This window comes from Rhinatrema bivittatum, chromosome 3, assembly GCF_901001135.1.
Source record: "Rhinatrema bivittatum chromosome 3, aRhiBiv1.1, whole genome shotgun sequence".
Classification (NCBI taxonomy): Eukaryota; Metazoa; Chordata; class Amphibia; order Gymnophiona; family Rhinatrematidae; genus Rhinatrema; species Rhinatrema bivittatum.
This window is the reverse complement of record NC_042617.1, coordinates 58883604-58910858: the sequence shown is the minus strand read 5'-3', so window position 1 is coordinate 58910858 and position 27255 is coordinate 58883604. Positions and strand designations below refer to the sequence as shown.

General features: G+C 41.0%; 1 protein-coding gene across 1 annotated transcript; it reads left to right on the top strand.

The window, feature by feature from the left end:
- PRPH2 (peripherin 2) lies at positions 1-26258 on the top strand. Its single transcript, XM_029596771.1, has 3 exons — positions 1-581; positions 11322-11568; positions 26034-26258. The coding sequence occupies exons 1-3, from the start codon at positions 1-3 to the stop codon at positions 26256-26258; spliced, it is 1053 nt and encodes a 350-aa protein (XP_029452631.1).
- The last annotated feature ends 997 nt before the right edge of the window (positions 26259-27255 follow it).

Below are 27255 nucleotides of genomic sequence, written 5' to 3'. Positions count from 1 at the left end.
ATGGCAATTATGAAAATCAAATTTAGCCCGAAGAAGAGAGTAAAACTTGCCCAGGGACTATGGCTTATTAATTGGGGCTCTGTGTTAGCTGGTGTTGTTCTCTTTGGCTTGGGAATCTTTCTCAAAATGGAGCTAAGGAAACGAAGTGAAGTAATGGACAATGCTGAGAGCTATTTTGTGCCCAACTCATTGATCCTAATCGGTATTGCAGCTTGTGGGCTCAATGCTTTTACGGGCAAGATTTGCTATGATTCTCTAGATCCTGCAAAATATGCAAAGTGGAAGCCTATGCTGAAACCTTATCTGATGATATGCGTCCTCTTTAATATCTTCATTTTTTTCATTGCTGTTCTCTGCTTTTTAATGAGGGGTTCTCTTGAGAGTACACTAGCACAGGGACTACAGAACGGTATGAGGCACTACAAAGACACAGACATCCCAGGAAGGTGCTTCATGAAGAAAACAATAGATTTGCTCCAAATTGAGTTCAAATGCTGTGGAAACCATGGTTTCAGAGACTGGTTTGAGATTCAGTGGATCAGCAACCGCTACCTGGACTTTACCTCCAAGGAAGTCAAAGAGTAAGTGTTTCATTTACTACTAACTACTTATCACTTCTAGAGCATTACTCAACATAGCGCAGTGCTGCTGCTTAGCACTTCTAGAGCGTTACTCAACATAGCACGGTGCTGCTGCTTAGCACTTCTAGAGCGTTACTCAACATAGCACGGTGCTGCTGCTTAGCACTTCTAGAGCGTTACTCGACATAGCACGGTGCTGCTGCTTAACACTTCTAGAGCATAACTCGACATAGCATGGTGCTGCTGCTTAGTACTTCTATAGCATTACTTGACATAATGCAGTGCTTTATGTTTCCAAACAAGCACCTGCAGACAGAAATGGAACAGAGTTGGGATTTGGAGGACATGGCTTTTTAAAGAGATCTTGGGAAACTACTTTTTTCATGTATGAAACCCATATAATCTGGGCTAGTCTGTGAAAACTGATTGAGGAAAATCTATCAAGGGATATTATAATAAAAATGATGATTTAATGTTAATTCCTATCTGTGTGTACTTGCAGGGGTGCCTGTGTTACATGTATTCTTCCCATTATTCCAGGAATCATATGGGTATATCAATTCTGCAATCTGAATTGATATGTCTCTCTTCTACCAGATTAGTAAGACTCCTTTATCTTTATTAACCATCTACCATTTTTTTGGACATAAGGTGAGAGAAGTCATGACCTTTTAAATTTTGCACATTCTGTTCTTGAGTTATAAGATTGTCTTACCCTGCTTAGAATAATGGATGGGAACCTATTTTCAAATCCTGCATTAGACACTCATTGTGACTTTTGGCAATTTGCATTGCCTCAGGTAGACCCTAAATTCTCTCGAGGAGTCTCATTATACCTTTAGGTAATTTGTTGTAAAATGTTCTGATTTAGGCCTAGATTTTCTAGGACACCGCAGCATCGTGAATCGCGGGGGGCGGGCCTGCGATAGCCGGCAGCAAAAAGGCTCCTTAACTTTTCGCCATCCATGCTGTCTTTACGGCGTCCGCCCCGGTGCCACCCCGGCTCCTCCTGTTCCGGTCTTGATGCTGCCCCTTTTTAGTGATCACATTTTTCGCGTGCGATCGCTTTGAAAAATGACCCCCTTAGGGTGCTAAATAAGTGAAGAAATACCTACTACCCAAAATCCATCTCAAGGAAACATCTAGTAGACAATCTGTGATTATATTATTTGGTTTTCTACTGCCTGTTACTTTTCTGTACATAGGCGACATTTTCCTGTGTTCTATTCTTACCACTATTAAGTTTTTTTTATTATTATTATTATTTTTTTTACAATATAAGCAGCTAATCAATTTTTTTTTTTAAATTTTGTATTTACATAAACTATCCGAAACTCTCAAAAGAAGGCAGTTGGAAAACGAGCTCAGCTGACTCTTGTGGAAGTGAATCCACTGATATCAGTAACATATAAAAATGTCTAACAAGAATAGCGTTTTAACCTGTGTCCTAATTATTATTGGGTGTGCAGAAAATATCTTGAGATATAAATAGCCACTTGAAGCAGGCCTAATGAGCTCTCTGATAGCCATGTCTTAGCACTGTAAGCTGTAACTTAATCCAACAGCAGGCAGATAAAGCGACAGAGGAAAAAATAAGGTTACTATGAAGAGAAGACGTCCACCTTGCTGGAAGCTTCCTTTGCAGACAACCAGAATGCTATTGCATCATGCATTTTAGAGACGCTGAGCTCATGCGAACAGAGCAATGGGGGGGGGGGGGGGAGACTCATGCAGCGCTATCTCTGCTCCTCTCTTGGGCCATCCCTGTTCTCCGGCCGCTGTCCTGGAGTGGGGATGTCATCCAGGCATGTTGGCCTGATATCTAGTAAGACTTCAGCGGTGCCTTGGACCTAGAGCCTGGTGCAGAGTGCATGATTTATACAGAGCCATAGTTTGAAAGGTTTAGTGCTAGAAGCAAGCAATCCTGTTTGCATCCTGCCACCACTCCTCCTGATTCCTGCCCCTCTCTTCTGTCACTCCCTCCGTTCAGATCCTCCCTCCTCACTCTGCATGGTAGTAGGAGAGCAGCATTCTTCCTGATTTTTCATCTGCTGCTGGCCCTCACTTGTATTTCAGTCCTTTTTCTGCCCCAAGGGGCTTTGCTTCCTGGGTGGCTGCCCCTTTCGCCCACTCCTAGTTATATGCCAGAAGGGGGTTAAGGGGTGACCTTTTTCCATATTCGACATTTCTACCACATTTAACACAGTGAATCATTTGATTCTTTTGTCTCGGTGAAGGGAGATTGGAATCCCTGGGACTCTATTGAAATGGTTCATCTCTTTTCTCCCTGAACGGATGCAGCAAGTCAGTGCAGAGCCCTGCACAAACCCATCAGCTCTGTTATTTAACATCAACTTGTAGCCTGTTAGCCAATCCGGTCATAGGCTGGCGATATACAATTTTCTGTGTCAGTTGTAACTACTATGAATGATGCTTTTTCAATGGTGGCTGAATGTTTACACATTATCAAGTGCTGGATGACTATGAAGAACCTAATATTGAACCTTGGTAAAGTGGAGATGAAGGCTCTGAACACAGATTCCCAATACAACATCTCCCATTGCCCTATCAAGTTAAGGAATGGGTTACCCCTATTTCTTATCAGCTGCAAATTATAGAAATATTGCTCAAACCCAATTTATTACTTCAGCTCCTATATTGTCACAAAAAGTGCCTATTACAGATTGAGCATCTTGCAAAGGCTGAAACCATCTCTTTCCACAGAAGATTTCCGCTCAGTCCTGCAGGCTTTAGTGTCATCAAAATGGGACTATTTCAACTCACTTACTCGCAACAGTCCTTAAAAGCCTGCAGGCTGTGCAGAATGCAACTGCAAGACTATTCACAGGATCTTGGACCATAACACCCCACCCATTGTGCTCACTCCACTAGCCACCAATATACTGCAGAATTAGGTTGACGATTGTAACCTTAAATTCATAGACCCCTGAGTCAGGACATTTCAGTGTTTGTTAAAAATCTATAAACCCTCTAGAACATTAAGGTCTGTTGGGCATAATCCCACAACTGGATGAAACTCATGAAAGGACTTTTTTTTTTTTTAGCACACCCTCACTATTGGAATGTGCTTCTGGACAAGATAAGAGCAAATTAATGTTTTCTGCCTTTCTGAAAGCAAGTAAAAGCCCATTTTTTTAAAACAGGCTTCTGGACTCAAACAAGAGGAATGGATAAAATCTCTGTCCTGATTGTTTGACAGGTTATTCTTTGCTTATGTCTAGAAGTGGCATAGTTTCTGCAGTCGGTATATGCTAGGAAGGTTATGTGTTACATCCTTCTTCTTGTTTTTATTTTTAATTTTTATAAAGTAATGTGTTTTTATTATGTTTATGTGTAGTTGTTACCTGCTGAGTACATTGGATTGAGCGGGGTATAAATTCTTTTAAATAAAATAAAATTAAAGGTCTACAATTGACAGCAAAGGGTCAGGCAGGCAAACCTGCTTTCCACCAGCAGACTCCCAAATATCGACACGCATACAGTAAGCCTAACCACACACTGGAGACTTGCTTTTGTAGTTGCAGAAAATGACCATTCCCCTTCCCTCCTTTTTAAATGCAAACGTTGAGAGAGAATTTAAATGTATTATTTATTTATACAAACTAATGTTCCACAATATTTCAGTAGGGATTATTCACTGAACATCGAGATGAAGCATTTATGCACTAGAGCCCGGAATAACAATTGTCTTTTGTGCAAGCAGAGCAAGCCTTTGGGTAGGACGGACTGGATGGTAGCCCAGGAGCCTGAGACACAAAGGGTGTCATTGCAGGCATTGCTAAGAAATCACAAACTGCAGTGGCACGATGATCACACTCCCATGGGGATCCCACCCCTTGCCGGCAGAAGAGACAAATCACAGCGATGCGGTGATGATGCACCTATGGAGTTTACACTTCCCTCAAGCTAAAGGAGGAAACCATGGTGGTGCCAAAGATTATGTGCTGGCAGGCAGAGGAGGTGAAGGCTAGGGAGTGACAGGGAAGGAAAAGGAGGGGGGGGGGGGTGAGTGAGTGATGAGAAATGTCCTCCTCCCCCTCCCTTTCTCACTAAGAAGAGAGGGGAAGAAAGGCGAGCTGAGTTGAGTGAATGAAAGGGAAGGGTTTGTGAGTGAGGAGAGGTGTGAGTGAGAGGGAAGGGAAGGGAGTGAGTGGAAAGGAGGAGATGTGTGTGAAGAGAAGGAGGATGAGTGAGAGGAGAAAGAAGGAAAGGGAAGGAAGGAGGAAGGAGTGGGAGGGAGTGAATGGGAAGGGGATGAGGGGGTAGGAAAAGGAACAGGGTGCATGAATGAGAGGTAAAGAGCAGGAGCAGCATTGGTGCAAGCGGCCAGAAGAAAGGAGCAAGAGCAGCATCAGCTCATCCCCAGAGAGGAAAGAGGAGCAGTCCCGTCAGCTTTGTGAGCGGCTGCAGCGTGTGCGTTCTGGAGGGGGAGAAGAGTTCATGTGTGCATATGAGCATGTGAAAGTGTGAGCGTGTGTGTGTGTGAATGAACATATGTGAATTAGTGTGTGTATATATGAGAGAAAGGACAAAGTTTGTGCGCCTTATTCCTCAATTTCTTTTATCCTTATTGGTTTAAATTATTGGACATTATTTGATGCATTTGCTCTTTTGAAATATTGTATTGAATTTTGGGAACTTTCTAGACATTTTTATATAAGCTTATTGAATGTTCTATTTGTCACTACTCTCTTTCTTAGTGGGCTTTCACTATTACAATTGATGCTTTATATTTCTTTTTGTTTGATGATTTATGAGGAATAATGGTGTGTCTGTGCTTATTCTGCATTTGGTGAGGGTCTGTCTGCATGTATGACCAAGATTAGGGATTCTGCCAGTGTGTAGTTTCTGTGTAGGAGTCTATAGCAGCTTGGCTTGTTTACTATAAACTATAAGGCGTACATATTTTGCAGAAATATGCCTGATGTGTGGGGGAGCAGTTAAAAAGGGGGGAGGGGCACCATCAACAATTTTCACCTAAGGCACCATTTTGCCCTAAAGCCGGCACTGGGTTCAGGGAATAAAGAGGTCATTTTATGCTCAAAGATGTTGGGGATTGGAAATTGGGGAGCAATTTATGAGGAGACACATTGGTGATTAGGAGGACATAGTCCGGCCGATGCAGGAGCCCTGTTCTCATCTCATGGTCCCACTCCCTGTACGGGGCTGTGTAGGATCTTCCTCACCTGCTCGCTGACTCCTCCTCCTTTGGGCCAGTGACAGTGCCGCACGAGCTGAGGACCTATTGATGGGTGGTCACATGCCAGCTCTTTGCACGCTCTCAATCTCTGATGGATGCTGTGGTAGGGTAACATATCCTGGACTCTTCCATTCCACTGCAGTGTGAAGGCCAAGACCCTACCTGATATCTTGTGGTCTAGCCTCAGTCTACCCCCACCCATCCCCAATGCATGTGCTCAGGAGAAGATCCCTACACCATGGCAGAAGCTGTGTGTGTCAAGCCTTGCTCTAGATAGGGGGTCCTGTCCTTTGGAGGCAGTGGATTTAGTTCCAGGTTTCATTGGCATCATCAGATGTATCAGTGAAAGAAACATTTTAGAAGGGAGACTCTAGGGAAAAGAACATATTTTATCAAATGGAGGGAGAATCCTTTCTGAATCAGGACCATATCAGGTCTGTGTTACATATCTTTCGACTCGGGGTTCCACCAATCCCAGCCAGTACAATCATCCATTTTACCAATCCAGCTTTCAGTGCAAACCAGCGGAAAATATCGCTTTTTTTACCTGCATTTGTCTGCTCCTCTTTTAGCTTCAATACAAAGTTTGAACCACATGCATCCAGTGGGTCCTGCAAGACTACAGGGACCTGTGCAGGTCAGACTTCAAAGTTAAAGAGGCAGAGGAGAAGCAGTAACATGTAAGAAGCATTACGGCCCTGTCAGGAAAGGAAGCAAGAGGAAGAGGCTACTGTCAGTGCTACTGAAAGCCTGCAGCACTGCGAAAAAGAGTGCCCCTTGCACATGGTACCCAGTGCAGCTGCACACCCCAAAAAGCAGCCCTGCATGAAGAAATAAGATGGTACAAAATATATCATTATACAGAAAAGAATCCGTCCTCATGGCGTAATTTGTGGATGAAGAGCCATGACTAGCGTTTTGCCATTTCTTTTCAGCCTTAAGAGGTAGAGCAATAAGAGTGTTCTTCTCCAACCCCTTCCCTCCAAGCAGCATGCAGGGAAGAAGAGGAGAAGAGGTGAGCTTAGAGCAGAGAGCAGCCGCTCCACTCCCCCAGCCAGCCACTCATAAGAGGTGCCATGCTGGGTCAAACTAAGGCCCATCAAGCCCAGCATCCTGCCCAAACAGTGGCCAGACCAGATACAAGTAGCAGCAGATCTCAACATGGAGCTAGAAACACCAATCCAAGAGATCTATTTCTTGTATCTCACTCCCAGGAATAGCTTTCCCAGGTCTATCTGGCTAATAACAGCTTCTGGACTTTCCCTTCAGGAACTTGTCCAATCCTCTTTTGACCACATCTTCTGGCACAGATTCCATAGCTTGATTGTGCGCTCAGTGAAAAAATACTTCCTAACATTTGTTTTAAAGCTGCCGGTTGCTAGTGTCATGGAGTGTCCCCAACTTCTAATGTTGTTTGAAAGTGTAAATAACCATTCTTTACCCATTCCAACCCCTCATGAATTTATAAATCTCAATTACATCCCATCTCAGTTGTCTCTTCTTCAAGCTCAAGAGCCCTAATTTGTTTAGCCTTTCTCCATAAGGGAGCTTTTCCATCCCCTTTATCATTTGGTTGCCCTTCACTGTACTTTTTTCATGTCCACTATGTCTTTTTTGAGATCAGCTGACCAGAACTGCATCCAGTACTCAAGGAGTGGTTCCATCATGAATCTATACAAAAGCATTATGATGAGAACATAAGAAATTGCCATACTGGATCAGACCAAGGGTCCATCAAGCCCAGCATCTTGTCTCAAATAGTGGTCAATCCAGGCTATAAATACCTGGCAAGTACCTAAAAACTAAGTCTATCCCATGCTACTGTTGCTAATAATAGCAGTGGCTATTCTCTAAGTCAACTTGATTAATAGCAGTTAATGGACTTTTCCTCTAAGAACTTATTCAAACCTTTTTTAAACCCAGCTACACTAACTTCTCTAACCACATCCTCTAGTAGCAAATTCCAGAGCTTAATAGTGCATTGAGTGAAAAAGAATTGTCTCAGATTAGTTTTAAATGTGCTACTTGCTAACTTCATGGAGTGCCTCCTACTCCTTCTATTATCCGAAAGAGTAAAAAAACGATTCACATCTACCCGTTCTAGACCTCTCATGATTTTAAAGACCTCTGTCATATCCCCCCTCAGCCCTTTCTTCTCGAAGCTAAACATCCCTAACCTCTTTAGCTTTTCCTCATAGGGGAGCTGTTCTACCCCCTTTATCATTTTGGTTGCCCTTCTCTGTACCTTCTCTACCGTAACTATATCTTTTTTGAGATGCAGCAACCAGAATTGTACACAATGCTCATGGTGGGGGTCTCACCATGGAGCGATACAGAGGCATTATGACATTTTCCGTTTTATTAACCATTCCCCTTCCTAATAATTCCTAACATTCTGTTTGCTTTTTTGACTGCTGCAGCACATTGAGCCGACGATTTTAAAGTATTATCCACTATGCTGCCTAGATCTTTTTCCTGGGTGGTAGCTCCTAATATGGAACCTAACATCGTGTAACTACAGCAAGGGTTATTTTTCCCTACATACATCACCTTGCACTTTTCACTTTAAATTTCATCAGCCATTTGGATGCCAAATCTTCCAGTCTTGCAAGGTCCTCCTGCAATTTATCACAATCCACTTGTGATTTAACCACTCTGAATAATTTTGTACCATCTGCAAATTTGATTACCTCATTAGTTGATTTCCTGTCCAGATCATTTATAAATAGATTGAAAAGCACTGGTCCAAGTACAGATCCCTGAGGCACTCCACTGTTTACCCTTTTCCACTGAGAAAATTGCCCATTTAATCCTACTCTCTGTTTCCTGTCTTTTAGCCAGTTTGCAATCCACGAAAGGACATCGCCTCCTATCCCATGACTTTTTACTTTTCCTAGAAGCTTCTCATGAGGGACTTTGTCAAATGCCTTCTGAAAATTCAAATACACTACATCTACCAGTTCACCTTTATGCACACGTTTATTAACCCCTTCAAAAAAATTAAGATTTGTGAGGCAAGGCTTCCCTTGGGTAGATCCATGCTGACTGTGTTCCATTAAACCATGTCTTTCTATATGCACTACAATTTTGATATTTAAAATAGTTTCCACTATTTTTCCTAGCACTGAAGTCAGGTTCACTGGTCTGTAGTTTCCTGGATCGCCCCTGGAGCCCTTTTTAAATATTGGGGTTACATTTGCTATCCTCCAGTCTTCAGCTACAATGGATGATTTTAATGATAGGTTACAAATTTTTACTAATAGGTCTGAAATTTCATTTTTTAGTTCCTTCAGAATATTGGGGTTACATTGCCCCCCCCCCCCCCCCTACTCTTCAGTTGTGTTCTCAATTCCTGGGGCTTCGTTTCTGGCTGAATGACCCAGAATGACATTCTGCCAACCTTTTTTTTCTGGGACTTAAGGAAGGCAGAGAGCTAAGGTAGAGGAGAACCAGCTGATGCTGGCTTAAAGAGGCGGCCTGCACTCTCCTGGCCAAGGAGGAGAGTTACTGGGGAGACCCGAGGGGTAACCTTTGTAGAGATGCCAAGAAGAAACAAACCACGGTAGCATGACAACGAAGACGATGGCTTGGCCATAGGGATCCCATCCCCCACTGTGCGCAAAAGAAACAAACTTCCCAGCCTCTTATATTTCAAACAAAGGCAAATCAAAAGGAGAGGTAGGAGTTTCACGCAGAGGTGCATGTGGCCTGTTCACTCGCAGACTTTACAAAACAATGCAGCAAGAGGTGGGGCCTGGAACCTCGGGATCCCATTTCTGCCACACTGAAAGAGCTGCAGTGGTTGCCACCAGTGGCGCACTCTCAATTTAAGTTGCTCCCTTTCATACGTAAAACACTTTAGCATGCATTTCCCCTTTTATTAAGGGATAAACTGAGGTGGCATGTTCCAGCGCCAGCTTTTAGAGCAGCACAAGTCTCTTCTTAGGTTATTTCCTGCTAGAGAAATTAAACTCCAGGGCTCAAGAAATAAGGCTTTTTTTTTCTTGCGCAGGTCCAAAGTCCTGGAATTCAATTTAAAAAAATTAATTGATTTCAGGACAATTTATTGACTTTAAGGAAAAAGGTGAAGTCTTCATTGTTGTTGAGAGCATTTGGGTAATGATCTTTGGTACTTTGATGGGTGTTATAGTTTTACAAGAATTTTGTTCTTATTAGTATTGCATTATAAAAGTAGTTTTAACTGAATCTAGGTTGTGTTCTTGTATGGTTTCTCTTATTGCTGCTGTACATTATACTTACTCCTGTATATTGTGTCCTCTCATTGCTACTTTCCCTTACACCTTATCGCTTAACCTTGGATAGTTCCTGCAATTGTAACCTCGTCAATTCTGTTGGTTGGGCTCTGTAGACCCGCTACTATGGAACACGCTCTGATCTCACTCATTGGAAGAGCGGGAGATACCTAAATAATGAACAATCAAGTCTTCTGCAGCTCTCCTACCACTATTGCCCATGGGTAAATATCTTATATTTACATAAGTGGATTGGAGTCAGCTCTAGGAGGACATTAGATGTATTATTTAAATAGATAGGAAGTTTTAAATTCCTGTGTTTAAAAAAGGTTTGGATAAGTTCCTGAAGAAGTAGTCCATAAACTGCTATTATTCAAGCTGAGTTGGGGAATAGCACGGCTTATTACCAGCATCAGTAGCATGGAATCTACTTAATGTTTGGGTACTTGCCAGGTACTTGTAAGCCTGGTTTGGCCACCATTGGAAACAGGATGCTGGGCATCTGACCCAGTAAGGCAACTTATGTTCTTGGATAATAGGAACCATTTTGCCTATTACACATAAAAACAGCATGTTTTCTTACATTTGGAACAGTATAGCCCATGTGCACAATTATGCCATAATTTCTGTGATATTGACCAGCTGTTACACATTTTGCAATATTTACAGTAAAAGAATTAAATGAAAAAAAAATCATGCACTTTGAAGAAAAACAAATATTTTAAGCAAATCCATTAGAGAAAAACAAATTCAAGAACATGATTTGTTGAGCAATTATTTTAATTTTATGACATGCATTTCCAGACTAATATTGACAGACATTGTCCGGCTTGATAACAAAGGAAGCAGATTAATGATTTGATGCAAAAATGTGGAACTTCCTTCTCCTGCTGCCCCAGAATTCAGTAAAATTGTTGTTGCTCTGTTATTGGGAGAATCTTGGGCATTTGGTCATATGATTGCAAAAGTGTGGATTATCATGAAATACTGTACTCTTCAGTGATAGCCTGAAGAGAAAAGGGAATACACATAAATTTATTTTTATTTCACTAAAAAAAACAAAGCCCAGAAGAGCTTATGGGTTCATATATCTTCCAAAAAAAAATAAAAAAAAATGCTGCAATGTAGAACAGTCATGAAATAGAAAAGTGGATTATTTCTTCAGCTTCTCTCCTTCTTCCCAGAGTTGTGGGTTGTTTGGTTTTTTTTTTGTTTTTTTTTTTAACACTTCCACCTTTTAATTTATTGTATATTCTTTCTCCATAGTCGTATTAAAAGCAATGTGGATGGAAAGTTCCTGATGGATGGCATTCCCTTCAGTTGCTGTAATCCAAGCTCCCCCCGACCTTGCATCCAGCACCAGGTGACCAATAATTCAGCTCACTACAGCTACGATTACCAGACGGAGGAGCTGAACTTGTGGACGCAGGGCTGCAGGGAGGCACTGCTGCACTACTATACCAGCATGATGAATTCCATGGGTGCCATAGTCTTCCTCATCTGGATCCTTGAGGTAACCTTGACCTCCTGTTATCCTAGGGCTTTAGTTAAAGGAGAACCCTTAATGCCCCAACACTGAAAGGTATTTTGTGGTTGAAGCAGGTAGATAACTGGTTTTAAAACCAAGTGGGTGATAAACCAGCTTCATCTTCAACAGCAGCTTCTTGGAGCATCTGGTTTATGTCAACAGCAACACAGATGTACCCAGAATGTGACAAGAAGTGGCAACATCTATTTCTGCTGCTGTGGAGCAAAATAGAGGCTCCTAAAAGTGACAGCAAGCCTTAGAAATAAAACAAAACATACAAACAGGGATACAATTAATAACCATTGAAATATTTTTCAAGATGTAGTGGGCCATGTCATTTCATCATCCTAATGCCTGAAAAGGAAGGAAGGAATGGTTTATGACAACCTTTTCTAACCTCTGACTTGAGGCCATGTGACACAGGTAGATAGATTCAAGGAACTAGCACTATCAAAGGCAGTATTCTAGACTGGTCCCCATGCAGGGAGGGCTACTGATGCTATTATGATGGCCTCTACCAGTCAATAGATATTACTAAAGTTTCCCCCTTGAAAGACACACACCCTCGCTCTAGGCCCAGTGAGGATTCCTGGAGCCATCCAGGCATGCTGTCTACTGGTGGTGTTAAAGATGGAGCATGATAAAAAGAGGAAAAGTAGCAACAGCACTCCATTAGAAACCTAAAGAAATTCGCCATATTTAGTTTTGCTGTGATCCAGAACATGAAGGACTCATCAGCAAAACATGTGATCTAGATCAAAGCAAGCACATCTTCAATCGAGTGGGCCACAACTGGGGTAACTGACTAAACATCTTATCTGTAAGGATTTTCACACTTTATTATGGAGTATTGCCACATTTTTTTGTCACGTTGATGTTACCATCTACCTATCAAATCTTGAGCACTATATGCCTGTTTTAAATTTGCTGTTGACTTTGTTATTTATTTTATTTATTTAACATTTTTCTATACCGACCTTCAAGGTTGAATACCATATCAGGTCGGTTTACATCGAACAGGGGTAGATCAGTATAACGTAACATAACATAAGGAGCAAATTTTATGGTAAGAGACGAAAGCAGAGAAGCAAAAAGTTACATAATAACAAGGACCTTGAACTTGGAAGCTGGTTCAGCTGGAAAAAGAGAAGCCTTAAGAGGGTATTAAATTAAGTACATTGTGATATGTCCAAACTAGTAAATGAGGTGAATATTGGCGGGGCGAAGTTCCATATTCAAAAGCTGATTAGTTATCTAGTGAAAGTTTGATGGATCAGGGAAGGCTTGTAAGAAGAGCCAAGTTTTGAGTTTTTTTTTAAATGTTGTTAGGCACGGTTCCATTCTGAGTTCTGAGGAGAGGTTGTTCCAGATGGTTGGACCTGCTGTAGAAAAAGCTCGGTCCCTGGTAGAGATGAGTCGTGTGGCTTTAGATGGCGGGGCTTGTAGTGCTCCTTTGTAGGTTTCCCTCATTGGTCTGTTGGAAGTGTGGAGTTTGAGTGGGAATTCGAGGTCGAGATGGAGGAGGTTATGAATTGATTTGTGGATTAGAGTTAGCGATTTGTGTAGAGCCCTGTAACTGACTGGTAACCAGTGTAGATTACGGAGGATGGGCGTAATATGGTCTCTCTGGTTGGTGCTTGTCAAAATTCTTGCTGCAGCGTTCTGTATCATCTGTAAGGGCTTGGTTGTAGAGCTTGGTAGGCAGGTGAGGAGAGCGCTGCAGTAGTCAATTTTGGCAAATATTAGAGATTGGAGAACAGTCCTAAAGTCATGAAAATATAGGAGAGGTTTGAGTCTTTTTAACACCTGAAGTCTGTAGAAGCACTCTTTAGTTGTGGTTTTGATCATATTCTTTAGGTTAAGACGGTTGTCTATAATTACTCCAAGGTCTCTCACATGAGAGTGGGTGAGGTGGTGTTTGTGATGAATCTGAGATGAGAGGTTTTCTTGGTTGGAGGAAATGAATAGGAGTTCAGTCTTAGATGCATTGATGACCAGATTTAGACTGTTGAGGAGATTAGTGATGGCTTGTAAGCTGTTGTTCCAGAGTGCGAGGGATTTGTTAATAGATTCTGTTATGGGAATCAAAATCTGAACATCGTCTGCATAGATGTAGTGAATGAGGTTAAGACTAGTTAACAGTTGGCAAAGGGGAAGGAGGTAAATATTGAAAAGGGTAGGTGATAGGGATGAACCTTGTGGTACGCCCAGAGAGGAATTTGTAGATGGTGATTCCTTATTGTTGATTTTGACTTTAAAACTCCTGTTACTGAGGAACGACTTGAACCAATTGTGGACTGTTCCCGAGATGCCTATGTCTGAAAGGCGATTCAAGAGGTTGAGGTGGTTGACGGTGTCGAAAGCCGCCGAGATGTCTAGAAGGATTAGGAGAAAGGAGTGTCCTTTGTCTAGCCCCATAATAATATGGTCTGTTAGAAATATGAGTAGGGTTTCAGTGCTGCGAGATTTGCGGAACCCATATTGGGAAGGGAAAAGTAAGTTGTGATCTTCTAGATAATCAGAAAGCTGGGTGTTGACCAATTTCTCAGTGAGTTTGGCTAAAAATGGTAGATTCGAGATAGGGCGGAAATTAGCCAGAACACCAGGGTCTAGGTTATGTTTCTTGAGGAGTTATGCTTCTTGAGGTTATGTTTCTTGAGGAGTGTTAGTGAATTAGTCTCCACCTCACTGTTATAACTGACATTTCCATGAACACTACAGCACTGCCAAAGACTCTTGATATGCGGCAAAATCCACACACATGTATTTTTCAGCTTAGGAGTAAGAAAGTTCTATAATAGACTTACATGCTATAGTATAAAATGTTAATCTTCGTGAGGTTTAAGGCCATCTTACTGTGTGTGTCAACTATTGCCTAACCGCAGAAATACAAGAAGATACAATAGTGGATGTTTCCTCCTAGGAAGAACTCATTTGGACAGAAAATTGAATGTCATCTGTTCACATCCAGTGACCTATACAAATGCCAGCAAGCAGTCTGCCTATTGGGAACAGATAGACATTAAAAATGTTGCAGAAAGAGCTGACCTTTGAGGGACACCAGTCAAAAGCAGGAACCAGGCAGATCTACTTGACTTAGATATGGCCTGTTGTCGACGCCAGATAAATAAGATCTGAACCAGTTCAGAAATGATCCTGCAACTCCAGCTTTTCTCAACAGATCCACAACCCCTTTTTCTTAGTGTATCTACCAGAGAAAGCAGCGAAATCTCAAAAGTAGATTTTAAAATGTCTGCGCAGGCATCCATGTGTGTGCAGTTCCTGGCGCACACACATGGACGTGCCGATTTTATAACATGCGACCGGTGACGCACGCATGTTATAAAATTCGGCGCATGTGCACACCCAATTTTAAATTGGCATATGCATGTGCGGGTGGGTTGCGACTCGGGCGCACAACGGGGGGAGGGGGTAATAAAAAAAAAACCAAAAACTCACAGAAACACGAATGGCCCATTCCAAGTTCCCTCCCAGTCCACTCCAATTAAGGAGTGGACTGGGAAGGAACTTCCCTAACCCTCTACCTACTCTGCCTCCCTATTCCCCTCTCCTCCCTGACCCCTAACCCCCCTAACCATTAGAATTTTTTTTTGTTTTACTATTTACTTCATTTTGGCTGGTGAAGTAAGATGCGCCTGCCAGGGCACGCTTCCCTGGGACAGGGCCTAATGGCTTCCGTCTGGGCCGGCCCCCGCCCCACCTCCTTCACTGAGCCCGGCACTTCTGCACATACCAGGAGATACACGTGTGGCCGGACCATATTCAAAATGCGCTCAGCGCGCGTACAGTCTGGCCACGCATGTATCTCCTGGTATATATGCTTGCCGGCTTTTTAAATTTTCCTTTCAGTGCTCAGGGGTTTTCTAAATACTTGATGGTCCATCAAGGAAATCATTGAGCTGTTTTCTGACATTTTCCATGACCTTTGCAACACAGGAGATATAGGTCTCCAGTTTGTGAGATCAGATGGATTCAAATGAGGGTTCTTTAAGAAAGATCTTACTGATGCTTGTTTTAGAACCTTCAGTATAAAACCTTCATGACGAGATAGATTAATCATGTTTGTCAAGAAGGAAATACAAGCTTCCAAAAAGGTTTGCAACAAACACTACATGGGTTCAGAGTACAGAAAGCAGGATTTAATGCGGCAATTGCATTTGATATTTCTAATTCCGATTACATTAAAACAGGACCATTTGACCTCACTTGATTCTGGTAGCTCTAAAAACCATAGTGAACACTGGCGAAAGAGAGAAATTTTAGCGGATGAGGCAGTCAGCTCTTCAGTCAACAGAAAGCGATTTCTCTGCATGATTCAAAACTTATTATGAAGTGTGGTCAGGTTACATGCGATCTTCAACAGTTCTTTTGGGTTATTGTCTGCCTTATGCAAGTTGATATAAACCCCCCCCCCCTTTTTCAGCAATATCAATGCCTCCTATATTTCGCAAGCGCTATTTTAAACAATTTAAGAGCTTCTACAGAAAGAGACCACTGTCAAAGGTGTTTGTATTTACGCAATGCATGCCTCATCCGAAGTTCAGGGGGAAAGCCAGGGCTGCTTCCTCTTTCAATATTGCACAAATGTTCTCAGCAGAGTAATCACATCAAAGGCCTCCTCCCAATGAGCAACTGCTGTATCAGCATTATCTGGGGAACGTTCCTCTAATTTTTCTGCCAACAGAGTACCGCAGTGCTCCAGGTCTATATAACTCCTCTTAATTGCCATCACCTTGTTAGGCGTGAGCTTAGTTGTGGAAATTAGAGTATGGACAGGCAATAGAGATGAGTGAGGGATCTGAGCAAAGAACTGGTTTAACATTGACCTTTGATGGATAGCCAGTCATGGTAGAAATAAAAACTAGGGTATGGCCATGTACCCTATATGCATAAGCCCATGTACAATTTGTGACCAGCCTATTAACCTCATCCCTTCCAAAAAAAATGCTCAGGGGTTGAGGAGTGTAGGGAGGCATCAATATGTAAATTAACATGCCCTAAAACCACCATGTTGTTCAAATTTGCTTTAGAATGCAATAGCTGTTTAAAAATTGGTGAACAATTAGCATTCAACAAACTGGGAGGAGAGAAGACCCGACAGATGCTAAAGTTGTCTGACCAGAGTCCTAGTATTTCGTAAGCTGATCCCTCCCCTAAATTTTCTTGGGAAAACTTCCGGTGACCTTTAAACACAATCAATAACCTTCCTCTGTATCCTTTCATGCATGGCTGAGACACCACAGTAAAAACCAGGTGGTCATAAACGATTCAGAACAGTGATATCTGAATCCAATAGCCAGGATTCAGTGATGCAGAAAAAGTCTGGTGCTTCACTGCACAAAAGATCTTTTAACACAGTAACTGTTCGCTTGATTGCCTGGCTATTATCTAGCATGATTTTAATCTCAGGCTTAATGACTGATGGTATTAAACTGATAGAAATTAAACAAGATGGATGGCGACCTGCACCCGCACGTCTACTGGATAACTCACCATACCTTTCCCACCCAACAATGAGTTTGATAGTGTGCAAATGATCCTGTGCAATCGGAGACTCCCAGTGATTCCTCACGTATGAAGGAGCACCACAAAGGAGCTCTTTTGTGGTGTTCCCTTCATATGCACCTCTGGCATCTTTCACTGGCTTTTGGCCCTTCCCAAATTACATCAGCAGGTGTAGGGGAGAAGTCAGCTTTGAGGTAATGGGCAAGCTGGAAATGGCATCAAAGATACTTCCCCCCGGAGCTAAGGGACCACCCCCACCCCGTACACACACTCAAGGCAGAAACTGACAGTGCAGCAGTGGTAAAAAAAAAAAAAAAGCAAATGGCGGGAGGGCTCACACAATCCAGTGACTGACTAAGCAGCAAGTTCACTGAGCTCCTGCTGCCCTGTGGTTAAAAATAATTATTTCAGTGCATTTTTCTGTTTCACTTTTCTGGTAATGGCCAAAGAAAAGTTATATGTTCTATCCCAGATATGTGGGCTGAAGAGAGCAAACTAAAGGGGCTTGGAAAGAAAAAATGTCAAGGACCTGTCCATTGTGGAAGAAGATCAGGCTTTAGAGGAGGCGGCCTGGTATGGAACACTCTGTAGATGTTGAAGTAATTAAACAAATAATGGAGGGATTAGTGTCTAAGATATCTAAAAAGCTGGACTCGCGTCTGGAAAGCATGGCAGATAAAGTTGCTCAGTTGGTTTTAAGTGGTGCAGAACAATTCTTCACATCTTGATGAGATAGAGGCAGAGGTTCGGGAGCCCCACAAAAAGTAAAGAAATTAAGAATCAGGCCAAACATTTCTCATGGACCAACAGGATGATTTAGAAAATCACTTGTGAAGGAAAAACTTGCAAAGCATTGGCTTTCCAGCAAAGATGGAGGGAAGAGACCTGGGTTGATTTTCTTTCAAGTTGGATTTCTACCTTATAAAAATTGGATGTAAAAAGTGGCACATTTAAAATAGAGCACACATGGCCCTTGCTCCGATCCCAGTGAGTGGAGAGAGGCCTAGCGCTATTATTCTATACCGGAATAATTTTTCTGACAAGCAGAAGGTACTAGATGCTGCAAGGGCAGTGAGGGAAATTTCTTATCAAGGTAACAGTTTTCTTTTTTTCAAGATTTCAGCAGCAAAGTTTATCCAATGTTAAACGAGAACAGAGGCAACGAGACAATCAGTATGCAATGCTGTGCGCCCCGGAAAGCTGCAATTTTGCACAAAGGCAAGGCTACTGTTTTTGACAATGTGAAGAATACTGAAGAATGTCAGGAGCTTGGCAGTTCTGGATCATGGTGAACAGGATTATACCTTTTAGTCCAATCCACATAAGTCATATTCCAGATTGAATTATTCGCTTGTTTCAGGTGGTCTAGGTGGTCTGCTCCCTGTGGTGCAGGACTCAAAGATGGGTATCATATCAATATCGATAATGCACCAGTGTCTATCCATCTAGATTTAGGCCACTGGGCATTTAATTGGAGGATGAGTCCTATTCTCTATCAAGATTTGTATTTTCACACCTGTCTAAAAGACAAACAGGCAGAATATATGGGTCTTTTAATGACTCGATCCAGACATTGCTATTGTAGGAAGCTGGCAAAGCTGTAATGAGGGGTCATATTATAGCATATGTAGCTAAGCAAAATAAGATTAGAAATGCTGAACTTCTCAGATTATTTTAAGATGCTGGAGTGGCACAAACCTGGTAACGTGATAGCCAATCTGAAGAGGATAAGAAGTTATGGGATTAGAACCGAGCTGAACCAAAACTGTTATTCTAAAAAGATATGAAGTCATTACATTTCTTTAGATACAAACTGTCCAAATATGGAAATAAATCTGGTAAACTGCTAGGAAATTTGGTGTTATTGCAGGAGATAAGGAAAGTGGTAGAGTGCTGAAACACGCTATGGAAGATATTGCAAGCAATTTTCTATCTTACTTTCAGACTCATTACGATATACAGGTAGCTGATACGGAAACCCAACATAGATTTTTTCAGAGTGGCCATGAGTCACTGGAGCGCAGAGAAACTTAATTTGCCACTTAGGGACTCAGACAAATATATTCTGTCATTAAGGGCTTGAAATTAGATAATGTGGTTGAATTAGATGGGCTTGGGGCAGAATATTACCAGATTTTGAAATTCTCGATTTTAACACCCTTGACCAAGTTCTATAATTCTCTTTTGTTGCAGAGTTCTCTTTTTTTGCTGAAATGAATCAGTCTTTGAAGATTGTGTTGCCTAAAAACGACAAGGACTCTTGTGATGTATACTCATCATCCCAATTCTTTAATTGAATGTGGATTTTAAAATATTTGCCACAGTCTTAGCTAATTATCTTAGTGTGGGGCTCCTGGACTAGTGGCTCCATACCGACCGGCTTTGTTCGGGGCAGACTTGGCGTTAAAAATGTTAGAAAACTGAGAGCTGCCTTAAATCAAATGGCTAATAAGTGGGCACTCATTCTGAGTGCAGAAAAAGTGTTTGACTTGGGATTATAGGTTTTGGGCTTTAGAATAATTTGGGTTCTAAGGGGTTATTTTGGACAGGGTGCGGACCCTGTAAACAATCCCAGTATATGTTTACATATGACTATTTCATCCCACTTTAATTTGAGACAAGGAGTTTGACAGGGCTACCCTCTCTCTCGCCTCTCCTATTTGTATTAGCTGTAGAGCCTCTGGCTATAAACCTGCATGCAGAGCCAGCGTTTTGAGGTATTCAGGTGGTTTCAATAATCCTAAACATTTCACGTTTTGGAGATGTTATTTTGCTTTCTGTAGGAGATCCTTTCCAAAGGGTACCCAGTTATTCAAGACCTATTCTAGTGATTTCAATTCTTTACAGGTTTAAAAATCAGCTGTGACAAGTCTAAGGCTTTGCCTCTGGACCTAGCGACTGTTAAACTATGGCAAGGAATCTTTTTATGTAAATGGGCTGACAAAATTAAAATTGAGGGTATGGATAGATCTGAGCCAAAGTGACTCCAAGATTTTTAATCTATTAGTATCAAGTATTGGAAATTGCCTTAAGATCATCATCTCGGTTTGACCAATGTTTAAAGCTAATCTATTATGGTTCAACAAGCAATTCACAATCGGATTGTATCAAAGGTTGCTGACCACGATGAACATGGTAGAAAGAAAGACTGATTATCATCAGCATACACTTTATAATGCAACCTGAGGCTTGACAGGATAATACACAGAGGAGTTAAGATTATGCTGAAAAAATCTGCAGAGAGGGCACAGCCCTGTGGCACACCTGTCCCAACGGAAAAATAGGCAGATTTTCCGAGCTTGTCCTTACTTTCTGCTACCTATGTATCAAGCATGAGGTAAACCAAGCAAGTACTGACCATGCTATCCCAATTTCAGAAAGTCTATTCAGCAAAATCTGATGATTAATAGTGTCTAAGGCTGCTGATATATCCAACAGGACCATGATGTAACTGGCACCTGAGTCAAAACCTTTACAGATTATATCAATACTCGATACAAGCAATGTTTCTGCGCTGAAGTGCTTTCTAAATCTGAATTAATGTTGGTCAAGCAAAGCATGTTCTTGAATGAAATTGGATAGCTGAATAGTTTCAGTAATCTTTGCCAAAAACAGAAGGGATGATATAGGCCGATAGAAACCCATTAATGGGCCAGCATTTATTTATTTATTTTTTAAACAGTGGACAAATTGACACCTGCTTCAAAAACAGGCAATAAAATCCAGTGCTCAATGACAAAATTTACAGTTCTATTTATAAAAGGCTCTAAATCATCCCTCATTGTTTTTAACAAAGCAACAGGACAGGGATTCAATGGACAAAAGGCACTATTCACTTTGGGGTGAATTTTAAAAGCATTAGTTGAGCTAAAAGGCCCATATAAGACAGCATCTAGGCCATGATCGAGCAATCTGCATTTTAAAAGCTACAAATTACATGTATGTGTGTACATGCTAGAATACAAAAAAAGGGGCGGAGTTAGGTGTTCTGGGGCAGGGCCAATAGTTACCATATTTTAAAACTGACAATTGTTAGCCATGTGTTTTACTTCTGCTCCTGATGAGATGCAACTTTCATAAAACTCTGTTTAGGCCTAAATCAACTGGGTGAGGGGTCTAAGGTCAACTGAGGGGGAGTGCAGGCTGAAGAACTAGCAGGGTCTGGATGACCTTGAGATGGACTGGGCAAAATGGGGGACTAATGGGTAAAACTGGGAATGCCGAAATGCGCTTCCCTGTGCGCGTTAAAGCTGAAAAATTCTTAAGACGTAATTTACTTTTGCTCAGTAAAGTAGGCATATTTTAAATTATACGTGCGTAAATGCACGCACAATTTCAAATTCCAGTTTATGTTTGCTTGGGTGCCCTCACACTTGTTTTAAAGTTACCATCCCTGTTAATAGCTTGCAAAATCTCACTTGATGACATATACTCAAAAGAAACCTAAAAAGGTCTATTGTCCTCAGAGGATGATGACTTCTTCGGAGGTATAAAAGGCCCAAGTTGATTGTTTTAATGATAGCAAACTCACTGTAGGAGAGAGAATTATCAGACTGATCACTGGCATTAGAAGGATGGTGTGTCAATTTCAGAACGAGCCCAAATAATTCATGAGGGATATTTAAAGCAGAACAGATCTTTAAGTAAATGCCCCTCTTTGAGTAATCAAGTTTCCACTGGATATTTCACCTCTTCTGGTGTTCTTAGGATCATGGGAGAAAACTTATTCCTGCCAAACCAAAGATTTAGTTTCTCATTTACTGTTAGCTGCTTGATTTACCATAGCTCTTTGCTGGAAATATGTCCAACATATGCAACACTGGCAAAAGCAACCCAAGGACACAGCCCTCATTGAGCAAAGGTTCAAAGTCTGACAAATCTGGGGTCCATTCTTGACTTTCTCTAATGTGAAATAACATTCATTTTTATAATGTGATAATCATTTTCTTTGTGCCTCTCCTCTCTGAACAACTGAGATAAGCTGTCCAGTACAGAAATAGTATCTAATTTGTCCAATAATTTATTTTTGTGAATTGTCATGATGTTCATGCAAATAGGTTAGGAATGATCCAAAAGAAATGGAGAATAAAATGGAAAATATATTACCAATGTATCGATCCATGGTGTGACCGCACCTTAAGTATTGCGTTCAGTTCTGGGCACCTTATCTCACAAGAGACATAATGGAACTAGAAAAGATGCAGAGGGTGGCGACAAAATTGATAAAGGGGAAGGACCAGCTCCCCTAGGAGAAGCTACTCAGGATAGGGTTCTTCAGGTTGGAAGAGAGACAGCTGAGAGGGAACATGACAGAAGTTTATAAAATCATGATTAGGGTGGAACGGGTAAATAAAGGATGGTTATTTATCCTTTTAACTAATAGTAAAACAAGGGGACCCTCCATGAAACTTACAACAGTTATAAAGCAAATCAAAGAAAGTACTTTTACACTCAGGACACAATCAGGCTGTGGAATATGTTGCCAGAGGATATGGTCAAAGTGGCTAGCATATCAGGGTTTAAAAAAAGGTTTAGACAACTTCCTGGAGGAAAAGTCCATAAAACATTAGTAGCCAGATAGACTAAGGAAAGATGTTCTATTCCTTGGGCATGAGTAACCAGATATAAATCTATTTTGGGTTCTGCTGGGTATTTGGGACCCAGCCTGATGACTGTCATAGACAGGATTGCTGGGCTAGATGGACCTTGGTCTGACCCAGCATGGCACTTATATTCTTATCCTGCTCTTCTAAAACAAGGTAGAACAGAACCAAAGGTCAGATAGAAATAAACACGAAGATGCTGCTTGCCAACACAACCATTTTACTGTTGCTTTCTTTTTCAGGAAGTTACAGTAAAATGTCAGGACATTGCAGCATCTTTGTGCCTATTGGAGGACTTTTTGCATTAAGTCCATACAGTATTGGATGAATGTCATTACAGCTGCTTATGGTAAGCAGAATGCATTTATCTTTTGCTGTCAACCTGGACTTGCTGTTTTAAAGTAGCTCGATTAGTGCTCCAATGTTTGTGTTCTCCCCATCCCCTTCTCCAACTGCAAAGCTTCAATTTCTTCTTACTCCTCAAAGAGTATTATTTGTACTTTCTCCATCTGCAGTAATAATAGACTATTATTGGTTTAGCTGCAATGTGCTGCTCTGTTGCTTTTCCATATAACAATAGGAGACATGCCCAAATGTATCTAAGAAATGCTGGATCATTGAGCCCTATAAAGAGATATTCCTGAAGAAAATGGAGGGTGGGAGACTCACTGAGACCTCATAAATGATATGCCCAATATTTAGGCTTGATGAGAGCTTATAGTGGTGTAAGCTTCTCTATGGTATAATCATAGGTCTCAATGAGCTAAATTTAGCGGGACGCTTATGGAAACGGCTGCCCCAATGCACTAATAATCTCCAGAGTGCTGAAAAAGTTGTACTTAACTTGCAACTTCGAAATCCGATGTCACGTAGACAAAAGCTGGTGATGAAGATGGTAAGATGGTAAAGTCCGACTTCTTTCCGACACGACGTGTTTCGGAGGGGAAACCTCCTTCCTCAGGGGGTCGGATACCGCTATTCCCTGCTTCAGTCTCTTGCCGAAAACACTTGACTCTGCTATGGGTGAAAAAGGAGAGCACAAGGGAAATAGTGCACATAGAGTCCCACCACAAAAGTTGCGATAGCAGTATGGATGAGAAGAACACTCACTGTATGCGATGCACTGACTTAAATGCTGTTCTGAACGGCGTCTCTATTACGCTGAATCAAAAAGTATTTTCTATTTGTTTTAAATCTGCTGCTTGTTAGTTTCATGGAGGGTTCCCTTTTAGTTTCTCTTGAAAGGATAAACACCTGTCCTTTATTTACGTGTTCCGCCTCACACATGATTTTATAAACATCTGTCACGTCTTCTCTCAATTGTCTCTTTTCCAAGTTAAAGAGCCCTAGCCTGCATAGCCTCTCATCACAGCCAAGCTGTTCCCTCCCCTTTATCATTTTTGTCATCCTCTTTTGCACCTTTTCTAGCTCTGCTATGTCTTTTTTGAAATGGGATGGCCAGAACTAAACACAATGCTCAAGGCATGGTCACACCATGGTTTGATACAGAGGCAATGATATTTTTCGTTTTATTTTCCATTCCATTTATTTTCCATTCTATTTTCTTTTTTACCCAGCACCCCACACTGAGCAGAGGATTTTAACATATTGTCCAGAAGGATTCCAAGGTCTTTTTTCTTGGCTAGTGACTCCCAGTACAGAACCCCACATTGTGTACCTGTAGTTGGGAATACTTTCCCTATGCACATCACTTTGTACTGTTCCACATTAAAATTTCATCCTCCATTCAGTTGCCCTGTCCCCTAGTCTCACAAAGTACCTCACAATCCTCTGCTTTTTAATGACTGAATAATTTTGTCATCAGCATCTCATTTGTCCTTCCCTTTCCCAGATCATTTATGAATATGTTAACACAGGTCCCAGTATTAATCCACTGATGACCTTTCTTCAGTCTACTGCTTTCATTTTTCTTTCAGATGGGGAGACTGACCATTTAGTTCTGCCCTATTTCCTGCCTTTTAAGAAGTTACCAATCTACAATGAGACCTAACACATTTTGCTCTCTCTAGAATTTGAGCCAGTACCAAAACTGATTTCAAATCCCCAGACAGTCTTTCTCCCCATCTGAAAGAAAAATTAAAACAGTAGACGGAAGAGGATAGGAATCTGATAGTTCAGGTCTTTTTTCGCTTGAATCCCTGTTGTACCTCCAAGTATGAACTTTCATCCCAGGACTCCTGACTCATAGTTCAGTACTTCAACCACTAAACCATATTCTCTTGCATTAACATCAGGCTGATGTCAAGTGCAGATGAAGCAAGAAGAGACCAGGAGTGACCATTGTGGTCTTTGCTCAAAAGTTCTGTTAATCAAGTCATGAGGTCTCTGCTTGTAATGTCTAGGTTTCTTGTCAATTAAATTCTAATACAATTCCAAACAAAAAAGAAAAATACAAAAATATTTAAAAGATATTTCCATGCCAAAGCAAGTTCCAAAATACTGACTAGATTTTAGGAGTGCAGTTCTGATCACTCCATCTCCAAAATGATGTAGGACAGTGGTGATGATCTTCCAGGTCACCAACCTGGAACCTTTTTGAATTTGATTCCTTTTTTCTATTGCAGCTGGAGTGGAAGGTAGAAGCTACTTTCCCCGACCTAGTACTTTTAAAGTTGTTAAGGGAGCCATTCTAGCTCTATGATTTTTCTCCTTTGTACTTTTTTTTTTTTTTTTTTTAAAGAAAATTACCATCTATATGTAAGAGCTAGAAAAAGTACAAAGGAGAAAAATGATAGAGCTAGAACAGCAGCTTAAATGGTTGGCGCTCTTCAGCTTGGAGATGTGATAGAAGAGCATACATTCACGACTAGAGTGGAACAAGTCAAAAGAGAATTATTTACTCCTCCAAACAGAAGTACAACTAAGGTGCACTCCATGAAACTAACCGGTAGCACATTCAAAACAAAGTTAAGGGAACTTTTTTCACACAATTAAACTGTGGAATTTGTTGCCAGAAAATATAGTCAACTTTAGTAGTATAGCTGAGTTTAAAAAACAAAGACTTTAGACAAGATTTTGGAGGACAGGTGCATTAATTATTAGCCAGGTAGATTTAGGGATTGAAATAGGGATTGGGTCCACCCATTTAGATCTGCTGGGTACTTCCTGGATTGGAGCCAGGATGGTAGGCTCTATGACCATTGTTCTGATCCAGAATGGCACTGTTTAAGCCAGAGATTAGAAGCAGATTGCTGCCCCTCAGTGAAGCAGAGAAACTAGTATAGTCTTTGGTATAAACTTAATCACCTGTACTATATATACAGCTATATATAATGATATTTTCATAAATGCATTATACAGATGACTGTGATGGTGGGACTTCGCTATCTGCACACATCTCTGGAAAGCATTGCAAATCCAGACGATCCTGAATGTGAGAGCGAGGGATGGTTACTAGAGAAGTCCCTAAAGGAGACACTGAAATCCTTATTGGAAAGTATGAAAAGTTTTGGTAAGTTAAACCAGGTGGAAGCAGAAAGTAGCGAGGAACATGGGAAGACGCCAGCTGACCCTGGTGACAGCTGAACACCCTGACTCGGGTGGACTTCTAGAAAACGAACTAATCTAAGACAAAATGGACATATACTTACTTGAAATATGTATAAATCAGCATACAATTCATTTCTGTACACATTTTATATGAAACATATTATAACTTGTAGGTAATGCATTAAAGCTCCCTGTGAGAATATACAGTATGTAATATAGTTTTAAAAAATAGCTCAAACACACAGGTACATCAAAACTTAGCAAAGAACCTACATTTAATAAATGTTTATACAGTTTGGGGAACATTTTCAGTAGCCTACATAAATACCAGTTTCTCTTTCTAAATTAGCTACAAGTTCAAAATTATCTGCAGACTTTGCACTTGCAATAGCTGTAGATCACTAGCACATATTGTAAATAAACACAAAGATCAAAAATCAACTCTACTTATGTATTTTCCCTCCCCCTCACATTGCCTATTTTTGCTATGGCTAGATCTAGCTGCCTACTAAAACTAGGTAGCTAGGATTAATCACTGTGCATAGGGTATGTGTGTGTTCAATTTTCAACCTGGAAGATCGTGTCAGCCAGGTAACTCATTTTTTTGGTTAGATCCTCTAGAAAAATGTCTTCTTGGTTACTATTTTCTATCCCCACATGACTCTAGTTAGTGCAAGTGCAGTTCAGACTAGTTGCATTTGCCCTGCAAAGTGAATAGGAACCAAGCATCTATGAATGCCATATTCACTAATCCTTCTGTAAAAGATGCTTTCATTTGTGGATTAGTAATTCATGAGTTAACACTGTTTTCACATACTAGCCTTTATATTCTTGAGGGTCTGATTTACTAAGGTTTTCCTCCTATTGTGTGTCTATGGGAAATTAAGTTTAGTGAATCAGGTCCTTTGAGTAGTTAATACAGTGAAACACTTCCCATTGTGTTTTAATTATCTCTAGAATGGATAACAAAATTCCATTAACCTGCATTAGTTATTATCATAGTGAAACAGTTATTTCAGGATTAATAGGGAAT